This window comes from Mastigoproctus giganteus, chromosome 6 (genome assembly GCF_048544385.1).
Source record: "Mastigoproctus giganteus isolate SK-2022 chromosome 6, ASM4854438v1, whole genome shotgun sequence".
In the NCBI taxonomy this organism is placed as follows: Eukaryota; Metazoa; Arthropoda; class Arachnida; order Uropygi; family Thelyphonidae; genus Mastigoproctus; species Mastigoproctus giganteus.
In genome coordinates this window covers 206,134,420-206,150,765 of record NC_143580.1, presented here as the reverse complement: position 1 = coordinate 206,150,765, position 16,346 = coordinate 206,134,420, and the positions used below count along the sequence as shown (strand labels likewise).

General features: G+C 36.1%; 1 protein-coding gene across 2 annotated transcripts in view; it reads right to left on the bottom strand.

Annotated features, from left to right (window-relative positions):
* Positions 1 to 16,346, bottom strand: part of LOC150084901 (eukaryotic translation initiation factor 5-like) — a 148,523-nt gene that overhangs the window by 26,722 nt on the left and 105,455 nt on the right. For both annotated transcript variants that reach the window (XM_090375626.1, XM_090375625.1), the window contains exon 9: positions 5,753 to 5,899. In XM_090375626.1, coding sequence (XP_090231752.1) covers positions 5,753 to 5,899 — 147 coding nt within the window. The remainder of the gene's footprint in view (positions 1 to 5,752; positions 5,900 to 16,346) is intronic.

Sequence of the window (16,346 nt, the reverse complement as noted above, 5' to 3'; positions counted from 1 at the left end):
TTTTAAATATGATTGTACTGAATTATAATGAACCAGCATATACTAAATAAATTTAATTTATTATCAACAAAGTATTTTGTAGCTTGTTTTCTAAATATTATTTTTGAATGCACTGAATTAACAATAATTAGTAATACAAATCAGTAATGCAGAATGTTGTGAAAAAGATTAAAGAATAGGGGGCTTTAATAACCTTTGAAATAAAGGATACATTTTTTTTGACTGATTAGTACTGAATAGCTTCAAATTCGGGACAAAAAAAAAAGGGGGGGGGGGATTTACAACTAACATGATTCAGCTTTCTTTATGATATTGTAAATTAAGTCACATGAAGAGGTATTCTGTTTTCATTAAAAAAACACATCTAATGAGTGGTAGCGTAAGCTTGTAACAAGTTTGGTTGCTATTTTTGCTATTATGTAAAATATGATTCCAATTAATCAATTTGAAAAAGCAATAAAGAAGTTGCTGTAAATGGTATTTCAAATCAACAACGATCCTGCTGATAATTTGTGTTTATGACTCTTACTGTTATCAGAAATGGTCTACCAGTTATAAAAAAAAAAAAAAAAAAAAAAAAAAATTAAAGTTTTTAACCATATATATAGTTTGGGAAGGACGTTATGCAGTTGTTATTCATTACGAATTATTAATATATATCACAAACCATTCTTATACCACGTGGAGTTACTAATATATTTTATTTAAGCATTAGCCTAAATTAATATACACTGGGTAATGTTTCACAAGGTCTGAAAACTCTTGAATCCAGCAGAATCTTCCCTCCCACCAGGAACCAGAACTGTTACGTATGAAGCAAATCGGTCGCACCCATTTGCTTCAGGTCTGTGAACCTGAAAAGAGGATTTGGGTTCATCATCAGACCGTGCTGGTCTGATGATGGGTATCGGCAAGATACCTGAACCGTTACCCAATGTATATTAATTTAGGCTAATGCTTAAATAAAATATATTAGTAACTCCACATGGTATAAGAGTGGTTTATTATATATAGTAATAATTCCTAATGAGTTTTTAACAATGTTTTTTATCACCATCATAATGCAATAATAAGACAGGACATGATTAAACAGATTAACCGATTATTCAAGGTATAAAAAAAAAAAACAAAAAAAAAAAAAAAAAAACACTATTCTAATGTAGTATACAATTGGAGACTGTTGATCAAGCCACTCATTTAACAGAAAGCTTACTGACGATGATTTAGTTGATTCGCATTAGTTTTAAAATTAATATGCAAGAAATAAAATAGATTATGACTGATACAGGAAAAATGGACATTTTTATACCTCCTCAAAATAAGGAATGTGATCAAGCCACCCGAGGCTATGACATCAAATGAATCAAGAATGAAAAACAGATTTGAAAAAAAAATTGCCTTGCTTTTTGAATACTTGGCCTTCTTCATGCAATGCAAACTGCAGCCAATATATAAGACATTTTAATGCACAAGGTAAGGGTGTCCTCAGACACTGCAGAAAACATTGCAAAAAAAATCATAGCAACAAATATTGATTTATCTTTAGTGTAGAAAACATTTTTGACATCAACAGGCATCATTATGAGTGATAAAGGTGGCAGCAGAATGGACTGCAATGCAAAATCAAAAGACCAATATTGAAGTCAAGGCTTCTATACCTTAAAATCTGAAAATTCAAATTCACACCATATGGAGGGGTGGGGGAAGAGTACCAAAACTAAAAACCCAATATACCCATCTTTTTTATAAGCTTAAATGCTGTTTATGATGAAACACTAAGTTGTACTAGTTTGTTTTAATGATATAAGTGGTTTTTCATGAACATGAGGATGTTCACATGACTTTAGAAGTGGGAAGAAACAGCACTGGCACCTGAGGCAAAACCTTGTCATGGCACCTAATTCATATCATATCTTAACACGCATATATATGTAGTAGTGCATCTAGCAACACCCATGGCAAGTGTCTCACTTGTGCATCCTGGAAATGGATGTCCATCAACCTGTTGAAATGAGGACAGAGTTGCAAAAGTTCTGGAAATAGTGGTATGAAATTATCATTTGGTCCTCAGATTGAATTGATGGCTGATGAGCTGGATATGAAATAAGGAAATTAATTGCTGGTTCTTGTTGCACAATTCCCTCTCACCCATTCTGCACTTGACTTTTCTGACCAAACATGGCATTGTATAATCTATACAATGTCATGGCAAACCTTTTTAAGGGTGTGTGCCAAAATTGGTGAAATCTTTTAAAAAAAAACTATCCTTGTGTACCTAGAACACAAAATTAGCTAAATCACATGCCACAATTTTGACTTTAAACAAATCACTGCATGTACTTTGAAATTTTTTTTTGAAATGCGCTGATGATTTCTGCGTGGCCAAAAAATTTGTATTTGTGCCATGGGTTAGCCACACCTGGTATATATCAACCATTCACCCTACTCCCTGATCTAGTACCAGCAAATTTCTTCCTCTTTCCCAAGATAAAGTGCTCTCAAAGGAAAGAGATTTCAATTTGTTGAGGACATAAAGAAAAGCCAACAAACCAAACTGAACATAATCTCTTTTGATGCTTTTGAATAAAAATAAAACCATTTTGAGCTCTATCACTTTGCATCCTTTTAAACTCACTCACTCACTCACTCACGCATGTACACTAGCAAACATCACCAAAATTTTAATAGCTAGTTATTCAACTGATTAGGCACGAAGCTTCACAATTCTTCAAATGCCCATTTCAAAGAAAGAACAGACATCCCCTTTTGGAATCATGGTTCACTACAACAGAATAATTCAAATGTGCAGCTAATAAAGAAATACAGAGCTACCCATTTTCAAAAAACCAGATTAGATATCTGTAGGCAAGAGGAAAATAGATTTTTTGGAAAAAACACAGGCAGTTTTTTAAAGCCTGTACTGCACTGGAAATTAAATTTCACTGACAAAATGCACATTTTATATTAAAATATAGTCATAGGTTTCCACCAGTACAGTATGCTTTTAAAAATCTAACATATTTCTGTCATAGATTTTAGTTTGGATTGTCTGTTAGACATAAGTTGATTATGATTGCTTTCAAGAAAGATACTGTACCAGACTTTGCAATTCTGCAGATGCTCAATCAAAGTTTTGTTTATATCAATAGCACTGCTATTCAGACTTGGCTGTCAAGAGCATTTCCAAGACTGCACCACAAAGAGATCTAAATTCAGTATTTTCTTCATTCAGTTGAATATTATTCTCTGACAAGATTTGGGATAAATTGTTATATTTGTTACTCCTTTGTGCTCTTGTCAGTTCCCAACCAATGACCACTATGAATAAATTTTTGCTTCTTTCATAATAGCATCTTATAGGTTCTCACACTGAAATTGGCAAGAACTCTACAAAATATTATTTCTTTATCCTCAGTTATATTGAGAGGTGCTGGAAACTATTTTTTTCATACAAAATGGTAGAATAAATAAACGGACATCACTTTTCAGCAGTTCACATTAAGAGAAGGGGAAACACTTGTGGTAGTGTTGAAGCACAAATAACAGGATACGTCTTTCCATGGAATCATGCCATCAGGTCAAAGGGTAAGAGGACTAAACAAATCAAATAATTATACTAGTCATGGTAATCAACATATTAATAACATTAACTCTGGAATTCCACTAGCTTGTCTGATGTAAATGTAGGAACTATAATTTAATCACTAAAAGCTTTAAGTATATTCATTGGTTTACATTTAATTTATGATCACACATCCACTATTAATAGTTTTATACAGAATTTAGTACTCCTAGCCAGTGGGATTTTGGCTTTACAATCCTATCATTAATAGTGTAATCTGGTTGTATTTAGTTTGTTCCCCTCCCACCCCATTGGTCTGATAACAGGATTCCACAGATGATCCAAAAATGTTTAGAGGGTTAGTGAGTGTAATGGGTAGATGGGGATATTGTAACCATCTGTAAGTACTAGACTATCTCCTTAAATTTAATTCTTCAAGATTAACTATCCAATCATCAGTATGTGAATATTTAAAAATTTATCCAGCCATAGATACTGTACGGTAAAAGTCAGATGATTCCATGTAATATCCTTTCCTCAATATATTAAAAGCAAGACAACTCAAGATTATACCGAAAACACCATGCATACAGGGAATATCTCACTTTGCAAGAAATGAGATAACTGGAAAACACAAGACATCCTAATGATCTGTCTTGTCAAAGGAATCAGAAATCAATAAAACACAAACAAGACTCATAAGCAATGGGTATGCACTGCTCAAAAGAAATGGAGGACACTACACATATTGGGTACATAAAATTTTAGATTGATAGTTTGCATAAATAAAAAAAACAAAAATACATTGATAGTTTTCAGAACCATCTCATCAATTTGACACAAATTTTATTAGCAATCCAAGGTTTTAAAATACTAAGGGCTCTACCAACTGCACTTTGCTATACAATCTATAATTCTTTAAAGCAATTTCTGCCCTATGAAATTCCATTTACACAGTGGGTAACCAGAAAAGCAGGGTGACACATCAATCTAAAGCTGTTTTCTTAGATGACAAGAAAAATACCACTTGTTTGGAAAAGTTCATTCATTTTAAACTTTCTTTAAATGTGGAAAAAGTTCTAAAGATGATGTAATGATGAGGCTTTATTATTATGAAAACATGAGGTAGCAGGTAGAGCACATTATCACAGCTTAGTGAAAACCAGAAATAGGAAATAACTTTCAAGTGGAAACATAAGAATTTAAAAGTCAGACTTTTTAAAAATATTGTGAGTACTCTGACCTTTGGATTCTTTTTTTTGAGGGTGTTTGGTGTATCAACCACTCTAATCACAGTGTTCCAGTTCATGTGGTTTTTATTGTGAATTATGCCTATATATGCATATTCAGGGATTTATTTACATTTTGCACAAGCTGAAAAATCTGGAATAATGGGGGGGGGGTTAGTCTACCTGCTTGAGATGGCTAATCGCAAACTCATCTGAAAAGACCTTTAAGAATTTTTTCAGACTCCAATGGCATTTCTATCTAGACCTGCCCAAATAAGTAACAAACGTTGAGTCAACTACATTGTCAGGGGAGATACACAGTAAATAGAACACGAAGAGAGAAAGAAAAGAAAGCTCTTAAGAACTAGTCATGATGGCATTACTCTGGGCATAAAAAGTGATAAAATAATCTTTGTACTTTTAGTAATGAGTAGTAATTGTAATGCAGTTTAAATGACTAGATAAAAACTTTTAATTTTTTTTCTCTAAGCAAGATAAACCAGCAAGCTATTTATTGTTTACTGTTCATTTTTCAGTTAATAAAAACAACACAATATTTAACATAGCTGGGGATTGTCATAACACACACATCAAGAATTTGATATACAGATATCACTTGGGAACTTTCCTCCTGAAAGCAGACAGGTAAATATAAAGAAGGGGCAAGGGAACACGTTTTTAAACTTGTTCTGTTCCATGCAGTCAAAACACATCTCTAACATTTGCAGTGTGTGAAAATTATAATTTTGTCAGAGAAGATGGATAATACAAAGTTCAGATAATACATATCAGAACTTTTAGAAATTAAAATAATTCCCATCAGTTAATGATTTTATGGCCATTAAACACCCTATACATTAAAATACACAAAAATCACTATAATAATCAATAAGCAAGTAAAAATAATTAAAATTGTGTGTATTAAAATAACTTATTTAAATTACTCCAATGAAAGATTTACCTTTTCAGGAATTGCACATTCTTGATCTGACTCTTGCTGTGGACTATGTTGTCCATCATCGCCATTCTGCCTTTTCTGGCTTTTATCTTCACGTGATTTTCGCTTACCCTTTTTACGATGTACAGAAGCACCACTGGCAGCAGGATCCTACAAAATAGTTTAATAAGATACTTCAAAGAATGTGATAAGCTTTATTTGAATTTGCTTTCAAATTAACATTCAAGGACCTTCCCCTACTTAAAATGAGGTAGAATTTTCATATTCTTGGGGTAAAATTTTTCTCAGCATGGTCTGTGCTTGTTAACAGGAGACTGTTCTTACAGGGATGGGAAACACTAAAATAGAAAGGCTACAAGAATATTTGTTAATGCCACTGAGGCAGTTTTAAATAGCTTGGAAAACTGCTAGCTTGATGGGATACAGAGATTAAGAATAGCTGGTGAAAGTGATTCACCTCAGTTGGAATAAACAGCAGCCTAGAAAGAAAGGTGCCAGGGATTTCAAGGACTGCTGAAAGCCACCATGAAACAAGTAAATACATGGGATATGTTCGGGTAACTAGGAGTAAGAACAGGTGCATATACTGGGTGATTCAGTAGGAATAGTAAATATTTTGGGAGATTATAGTATTGATTATTCAGAGTAAAAAGTTCATATAAACATGTGTCCAATTCTCTATGGATACAGATACAGCTCCCTGAATCAGATTGCCTTCTGCAAGACGTAGGACATTCTCCTCATTGTCTGGCGTCCTCGTTGTTCGCTCTCGATTCATGGTACCGCTCGTGAAACAACCAGTCTCACGTAACCTTCTGTGCACACATGCGAAAATCGTATGATGAGGGGCATGCCTGTGCGGGAAATGTTCCTGGTACAAGCGCAGAGCGATGTGCCACTACAGTCCGCAGCTCCATACATGAGGTGCATGTCAGCCAGTTCAACGTTTGAATACTTGTCCATCCTACTGCCTCGGGAACGGGTTCACAAATGCTGACTTCCAGCGGCATCACTGTTCACGCGACCACCCGTTCAACGTCCTCTACCGCATGACGAAGGCATTTCGAATCCTGCAATGCTATGTGATTCCGATTTGTCTTTGTGCCCCCTACACCTCCTGCAAGTTTGTCGCACTGGTAGTGAATCACCCTGTATATATAAAGTAAGGGGGGAAAAAAAGAGAGAGGTAGAGAGTGATAGAAGGTAACAAAAAAAAAAAATATATATATATATATATATATTTTTTTTTTATTTTTTTTATATATATATATATATATATATATATATATATATATATATATATATATATATATATATAATAAGAGATAAATAATTACAAAATTGACCAAATGAGAATACTGCCACATACAAAACCGGCCTCTCATTAGGACTCGTACATTAAATTCCACTGCATGCTTCTCTTAAGAATTTATTGTCACCTTGTTCATCCTACATAGTATTTTATTTCTTGGATCTACCAATATTTTTACTGATTTGAATATGTCATCTAATAGTCTCCAGCACATCACTATGAGTCATATACTACCCTTCCCTTTGAATATCAGTTAGCTCTTTCGAACATTTTGATGTTCGAAAGGATTTCATGGTGATAATATGACGACATGTTATCATCTTATTTCTCTACTATTCTTTTCCTCAGTCACCATTGGATTTATTCATTGTTACAACTGGAATTGTCTACAGTTATCATATAGCCATCTATAATTGTCCACTTCCAATTTTGTAAACATTCTATCTTGGATTTTTAAAAAAAAAATTTATATAGTGTAGTAAGGCTTTCCTTATACAGTCTCCAAAGCTTCTGATACATAACCCTACCATTTGAACTTCAGTCAATTAATCTTGGCCTGCATTCAGCCTACATGATCTTATTTAAATACCTTTAATAGCAATTTTATTGCTTTGGGATCTACTAGACTTGTCACTCCTATACTCAATTACTTATATGAAATATGTATCATTATTCCATTTTTGGACTATCCTATTCTATTCTAATTTTCCAAATATTTTCAACTTTTTCGTCTACAGAATCTAGCCATACTGAGTATATCTTTCAGCTATCTATTTGCACTATATGTTACTTTCTCCTTTCCTTCATTTCACTTGTGTATCTTTACACAAATATTATACCAAAAGTGACTATAGAGGTCACTAATTCTATCCTCTTTTTATAGTTTTCTTTTAAGTCCGCATTTCACTACATATTATTGCGAGTTACAAGCATTCTTTCTAATGTTTTTCCACTTTAGCATCAGTTAGTTATTAGGTTTTTAGGAGCATTAGCAACTAAGGCCATACTGCTCCGGGATATGCGGTGGTCATTCCCTGACCTTTCCGCATCCTCCGTATTTGGTGGTGACAGGCTCGAACCCGGTCTAATCAAGAAGCGTGTGCTACGCACTGCTGCTCCTTCCCACATGGCTACAGAGGCGCCCAGTTAGTATTAGTATCAGTAATACTAATACTAGTATTAGTAATCGCCACTTGGTGCGAGGAAGTCTATGGCTTACGCTACACCAGAAAAAATAAAAAAATAATAAGAAGAAGAAATTTAAAAACACAAATAATTAATAAAATAAAAGGAAATAGACAATCTATGCATTTCCCACTTCCACTACATGGGACTAGCCAGCTGACCTTCGAATTTCCCCAAACTGTCAGCCTCTACCACCCATGTAGGTAACTTATTCCAGTAATTTATAACTCACTGGATAAAATAAAACTTCCTGCAACCCAGTCTAAACATCTCCCCACCCCTCTGTAACTTGAATTTATGACCCCTAGTTCTAGAATCATTTATAACCTTGAAAATTTCATCCCCATTCATTTTACTTATGCCTCTCAGAGCCTTAAACACCCCAAGTCTCCTCTAAGGTGCCGAGTATCCAAGCTCTGCAACCCACATATTTGAAGTCTCTTGTATGGATGCCCTTCTGCTGAGATCTAACTAAAGAAAGACATCGAGCTTTCAAGAAGCTCGATGTCTTTCTTTAGGTACGGTCTGCATACTTTAGCATGGGTTTGTTAAGGGAAAGTCTTGTCTGACAAATTTGATAGGATATTATGATGTGGTTACAAAGGAACTCGATGCAAAAAATAATTTTGATATTATATATTTGGATTTCAGGAAAGCTTTTGACACTGTTTCGCATGGAAGACTATTGTACAAATTGGAGAAGAATGGTATTAAGGGTAAGTTGCTACAATGAATAAAAGGATGGTTGGGTGGGAGAAGAAAGAGGGTGGTAATCAATGGGTGCTGCTCTTCGTGGACTAATGTTATTAGTGGAGTCCCACAGGGCTTGGTGTTGGGTCCAGTGTTGTTTTGTATATTTATCAATGATATTGATGAAGGTATATCAGGCTTAGTGTCGAAGTTTGCAGATGATACAAAGGTTGGCACGGTTGTTAATGACAATAATGGCAGTGTGCTATGGGCTAAGTGGCAACTGAAGCTTACCCTTGACAAATGCAAAGTACTGCATACGGGTAGAAGTAACCCCAGAGAAACGTACCAACTGTGGTACTACACTTAAGGTGGTAGAAAATGAAAGACCTGGGAGTAATTGTGCAGTCAGATATGAAGTTTTCTGAGCAATGCAGACAGGCTGCCAGGGCAGGTCATGGGGTTTTGTCAATGATATATAGGAATTTTGCTAGGAGGGAAAAGGAGGTGATTGTCCCTCTGTATAAGGCAGTGGTCAGGCCACGCCTTGAGTACTGCATACATGTCTGGAGGCCTCATTTTAGGAAGGATGTAGATTTGCTTGAGCGTGTACAGAGAAGGGCAACAAGATTGGTGAGGGGAATGAAGGGATCCTCTTACCAAGAGAGATTGTAGTGGCTGGAGACTAGGCACCTGCGCAGTGATCTGATTGAGGTGTATAAGGCCTTGAATGGGTTGAGCATGCTGAATTCTGATGGGATCCTTCCACTTGTTCAGATTACGAACCTAAGGGGGTATAAATTCAAATTAAGAAAAGACAGATGTAGAATAGATGTGCGGAAATTTGCCTTTAGCCAGCAGGTGGTTAATTGCTGGAACAAACTTCCATCTGTCGTTGTGGAAGTTAATAGGTTAAATAAATTTAAGGAGGAACTGGACAGGCATTTGGAGGGAATGGTGTGATTTTTTTTTTTTTTTGGCTGATGCTGCATAAGCTCATACATTTGCTTTCTTGCATCACATGCCACTACTACTACTTGAACACAGTATTCCAAGTGTGGTCTCACAATGGCCTTGTACAATGAGATTATGACATCCTTATCCCTACTATCAAATGTTTGATAAATAATCGATAGTTATACGGACAATCCAACTATAGTTTTATATCCCAACTGGATATTTTCCTGCTGTTTTTACCTGCCTTAACTATTTACTGCACATTACTTGGAAATTCCATGTATCTATTTTGTACACTATTTTCAAGTAACTACTTCGTAATTATTTTTGTTTATATATTTTCAGCTTTTTACAAAATTCTTGCATCAAAAGTATCTGATATTAGCCTCTCTCTCTGTCAGGGCCCTTTCTAAAAGGACTAGACTTTACGATCCCAGCTCGCCCAAGTATCCTATGATATCTTTTCCTCTGCCTTTTTTCTTGTTCGTAAAACTATTAGTGTAATATGAGGGCGATATGAACGTTTCTACTGTCCTTTACCCCTCTCTCTCTCTCTCTCTCTCTCTCTCTCTCTCTCTCTCTGTCTTAGCCCTTTTTATCTACACTTTCAACCCTTCCCTTTCCTCGTTTCATTCCCTTGCCTTATACCATTTGCTTGCATTCTATTTAATATAATGCCGACCGGGCTAGCCGGGTGGGCAAAGTGCCTGCCTGGCAACCGGGTCGCGGGTTCGAATCCCGCCTCGGGCTTGGATCAGAGTAGAAAATGCAAAAACCTTAGGAGGTGCAATATGGCCACAGAAGCCGATGCGCCAACAACAAAAAAAAAAAAAAAAAAATAAGAATGTAAAATAATACTTTTACACTCTTATATTAAACCCATGTTTAGTCTGTAGAGCAAAGTTTCCGGCTTCTCCCCCCTATACTTCTCCTTCAACCCATGCACAGTATTAAGTACAGGTTTTGATACCTTTCGTGTTTGGGGTTTTCATAAAAAAAAAAAAAAAAAAAAAAAAAAAACAAATTCTTCAAATTTTACTAAATTGTGCCATTTGCTAATTCTCACTTTTAACCACCTAGCATTGCATCAAATCCTAAAACTTAAACATAATAAAAATAGTTCTCAGGCTCACCCTGGCTGGAATAAACTGTCTACCAGCTCCCCCTGCTTTAGTAACATAATAACCTAAGCGGACTATTTCCTAGCATATTTTACTGGATAATTATATAATTGTCATCAAAACTATATCGCGTTTACACAATAAGATCCATCCCCCCGCCCCACCAGTTAATAGTCAAAATAAATTCCAATGCACCGTAAGGATAAAAATTACTACTATGGGAGGATGTAAATATGTATATAGTTATCCTGCTGGGCATAAGTTGGCTGTTATGCTGTAGAAAGGTTATATCAGTCCTTGTCCAGTGGATAACAGTACAAATCAGAATTAATATAGTAAAATTTAGTTTAAAGTTGTATTAAAATAATTTATTCCATATGTATTTACCCCTTATCATAATGAACTATTACAAATTTTAATACCCACAAATCAGGAACAATCAGACCTAAATAAATATATTAATTAATTTATTATAATTACCACCAGACATCTAAAATAGACCAGATGGTGCCCCAGCCATCTATAAATCAGCACTTGGACTGTTTCACAGTCTTTCTTATACTGACCACCATCTATAATAATGACTGCAGGTAAATACCTAAGTACTTTATACTGATGCATACCTGTTGGGCTTTGGGTTCCAATCCCAGTTTGCTGATAATACCAACCTAAAATTAAATTAATGTAATTTTCAGTAATATTATAATTAGGATACCTAAAACTAAACATGATAGAGAATCCAGTAAAAGGGACTACAGAAACAGGTATGCATGATACATTCATTTAATATGGCTATCTGTCTGCTCAAAGCCCCTGAGGAAATGGCGGAGGGTTGTCCATGTCAACAACTGTAATTTTTCCCCCTCCTCCTTCACTAATGTTTATTCTTTAATAAGTTCCCATTTCCTCTAACCTTTTATATTCATTTCAAACTCATTTAAAAATACTTTTAATATTTCTTTAACAATTTCATTTAAATTTTTTTAACAAAAATCTATAGGCAAACCAACATCTGCTAGCACACTAAATTGCCAGACAGTACAGTTAGGCCTTAATGCCTCCCACCCAAACATAAATAAATAAATAAATATATATACAGAAAACCCCTGCTATTCGCGGTATCTGTGTTCGCGGTTTCGCGTATTCACAATCGCTGATTTAATATAAAATGAAACCTAAAAAAAAAAAATGTGAATTTTAAAGCGCCGTGAATATTTTCCACCATAAAAAAAAAAAATGGGCGTGGCTAAAATTATCTTTCCCGGTCAAAACAGCGCTCAGTGGGTGAGGGGTGACAAAATCGCGGGCGTGGATGTTTCTCGCTAATCCTTGTTCATTCAGTATGTGTTATGCGCTTGTCATGGGAGGTTTCTTCATTTGCTTTTAATTTATATGCTTACAAATTGAATAAATTTATAAATTGATATGCATACAAAAGTGATAAATCTATCGTTTTGCAGTGTAAAACAGACTTTTTCGAGTGTGTTAACGGAAGAAAGTGACTTTATTGTGGACAAGTTCTTTCTAACCCGTACAAAAATATGGCTATGAATAACAAGGGAAATGTGAAAAGATCAAAGAAGGTGATGACATTAGCGAATAAAATTGAGTTAGACAATTTCTAATGGTGAAAGTGTCTCCTCAGTGGCAATACATTATAAAATCAATGAGTCAACAGTACAGTCAATCAAAAAATCGGAAGAAAAAATCCACCGTAGTGTCCGTGAAAACTCGCTAATTGCTTCAAAAATTTGCTCTGTAACTCTGATATTAAATTAGAAAAAATGGAAAAGCTTTAAATTTGTGGATAGAAGACCGAACTCAAAATAAAATTCCGTTAAGTTCACTCATCATTCGTGAAAAAGCAAAACTCCTTTATCAACACTGGTGATAGCACTGGCGGGATAAGTTTTTTAGGCAAAGGCGCTGGTTTGAAAGATTTGTTTGAAATTTCTAATAAATATTACATTTAATATTAAATTGTTTCTTATTTTCATTTCGATGCCATATGCTTGCATTTCACTATGTACTCTATGTACATAGTCATATTACGAAGGTACATATAATACATACATAGACAAAATTTTAGACTAGTTTTTCTTATATATTTCATACTTTGGAACGGAACCCCTTTATTACTATGGGAGCCATAACTCAGTATTCGCGACATTTCTCAGGAATGTAACCCCTGCGAATAGCGGGGGTTTACTGCCTCCGTAGCCAAGTGGGCAGGAGCGGGAGTGCGGTAGCACACACCCTTTGAGTAGACCGGGGTTCAGGCCCCTGACTGCTGAATACAGTCGATCTGCCAACCCGCACTGGACCAGCGTGGCAGATTATGGTCCATTTCCCTCAACATGAATTGTTGAGGAGGCTTCCATCCTGCAGTGGGTTGATAATGGCTGCACTTTACTTTTTACTGTATATATATATATTTTCCCCTTCTATCACTCTCTATCTCCCTCATTCCCAGCCCCAACTTTATTGTCCTTGCTCTGCATAGGTTCAGTATTTTTTTTTTTTTTTTTGGTAGTTGTTGCCGCATAGGCTTCTGGGGCCATAATGCACCTCCCAAGGTTTTTGCAGTACTTTGATCCAAGCCCGAGGTGGGAATCGAACCCGCAACCTTTGGGTTACCAGGCAGGCACTTTACCCACCTGGCTAGCCCGGTCGGCCATAGGTTCGGCATTTGCTGCCTTTGACTGCACTAGACTACTTCCTCCTTTTCCATTTTTCTGCTTTTGCTTCCACTTCCTTGTTATGCTATTCAACATTTTATATACAGTCACTTCCTGACTTATGGAAATTCGGCTTTACGTAAGTTTTTGCCGGCCGATGAAAACTTAAAAAAAAATCGTAGAAACATATTTTGCATCCCATAGGAATAAATGAAGGTATTGTGAAAATATTGTAATGTTATCGACCCAATAACACATTGTTTTTTTTTGGTTATTCATTCCAAGACCTCGGAAGTTGAAATTTTCACTATATAGCTAAGCTATTTATCTCTATAAAAGGTCATTTTTATAATGGAAATTGCACTACACTTTCATCACTATCATATGTTCCATTATAAGAATCAATTTTGAACACCTTTTGTGATATTTTTCTAAAACATACTACCATAAAACAATAAAATAAACTTGCACTTTCCGGTTTATTGGGCTTTTCTGTTAACGCAATCTATTATAAACGGTAACTCGATCTTATTACATTCACAATAATACCAATAACTGGAATTCTGTGGGATTTTATGTTACGGTATTATGGTGAAATGAGTTGCCCTTCACACTAAAATCTTCAATCATATAAAAAACAAATATATTTTCAGAAACTTCCCTTCATTCCTATTTACTTTATTATTATTAAATTACAGTTGCTCAGAGTGAAAAGGATACAAAAATATAGATTGTGACAAGTTTAATAATAGGAAATATACATATATTAGATTAGATACATACAAATAAAAGCTTTCAGTTGTTTAGTCAAGCTTCTTCAGTTAAACTGACAGTTAGAATGGAGCATGAGGGCGTGTACTGCCAATCTTGTACGTGAAGTGCGTGATTAATTGTTGGATGTTGAAGCCTGTGGCTGTGATGTATGTGGACTTGACAATCACTGTTCCTGTTCACTGAGGTATTGGAGCATTTGATGTTTAATGACTCCAACCAGGCGTGTCGCCGATAATGGCGGGACTTATCCACATTCACGACATCGTGGTGTGGGTCAATGTCATGGTGGGTGGCCCAAATGTGTTTGGCAATAGCTGAGTGCTCCACATCCGCTAAGCAGTGTTCGGAAAGGCGTTTTTACAAGCAGTCTCCCAGTTTCCCCGATGTAGCAGCTAGTGCAGTCACGGCAAGAGATGTGGTAGACCAATCCGCTTTGTAGTAGGGTGGGAGACAGGTGTTTTTACCTTAGAGATGAGGGATCGTAATTTTCTGCCTGGGAGTTGTACGCATTTTATCCCATGTGATTTTAAAATTCTACAAACCTGTTGTGATAGGTTTGGGTAGTATGGGATAAAGGCGCTCATGGCTGAGTCATCACCTTGAATGTTTCTGTTGGTCGCATGTCTGTAAGTCACACCTGTCAAGGGCATTGATGGGATAGCCACACCTTGTAAGATCCGCCTTGACTTTAGCGTTGTCTTCAAGCACATGCCCTCGCGCCGGACAAGAGTGTCTAAGTGTGGTATGGTGTTGTCCGATTCTAGCTCGATCGTGAATTTTATGAAAAGTGACAGAGAATTGAGGTGATCCAAGATTCGGTCACCTGAATTTCTGGGAATAACTACGAACACATCGTCCACATAGCGACACCAAAAGGCAATAGGATCTGGTATGTTTGTAAATGCACGACCCTCTAATTGTTCCATTGCGATGTTTGCTGTGACCGAACTAACTGGGGAACCCATGGCTGTGCCGTGGACTTGTTGGTAAATGGAGTCATTAGACATGATTACACCGCCTGTTAAGCAGTCTGAGGGCGGTGGAGATATCGTCTGGTGTTAGTTTGATTCTGCTGCCAAGGGTTTCGTCATTATCTAAGAGTTGTTTTGCATGGGTTGCACATAAATTATCAAGCGACTCAGAAGCCTATGGCAGATATAAGCTAGTCTGTAATCAGGTCGTAAAGGAGGTTAGGCAGGCGAAGGCAGATTATGAGAAATCCTTGGCAAAAGATGCTAAGAAAAACAGCAAGGATTTCTTTACTTATATAAACTCTAAAAGGAAGGGGATGAATCTGATTGGTCCACATCGATGGTTCGACTGTTGATGATCCTGCTCAGACAGCAAACAAACTGAATGAGTATTTTGCATCTACATTCACACATGAGGAATTATTAAGGTTTTAAAATGGCAGAAGGTTATCAAATTGTAGCAGGATACTTAATGATTTTGTAATAACTGAAAGCAAAGTGGAGGAGAAATTGTTGAAGTTAAACATAAGAAAAGCACCTGGGGTGGATGGGATCTATCCAGTTATATTAAAGGAGGCGGAAAAGCAACTAAGCAAACCCTTAGCCATAATTATGAGAGCATCCTTGGATTCAGGGGAGGTCCCCACGGACTGGAGATGTGCAAATGTATCCCCAATTCACAAAGGGGGATCGAAGGGTGACAAGAGTAATTACAGACCAGTTAGTTTAACTTCTGTTCCAGGTAAAATAATGGAGTCACTGGTTAAAGATGCATTGCAGGATCATCTAGACAAGACTGCAGCAATAATTCAGACACAGCATGGGTTTGTTAAGGGAAAGTCTTGTCTGATAAATTTGATAGGATATTATGTGGTTACAAAGGAACTGGATGCAAAAAATAATTTTGAT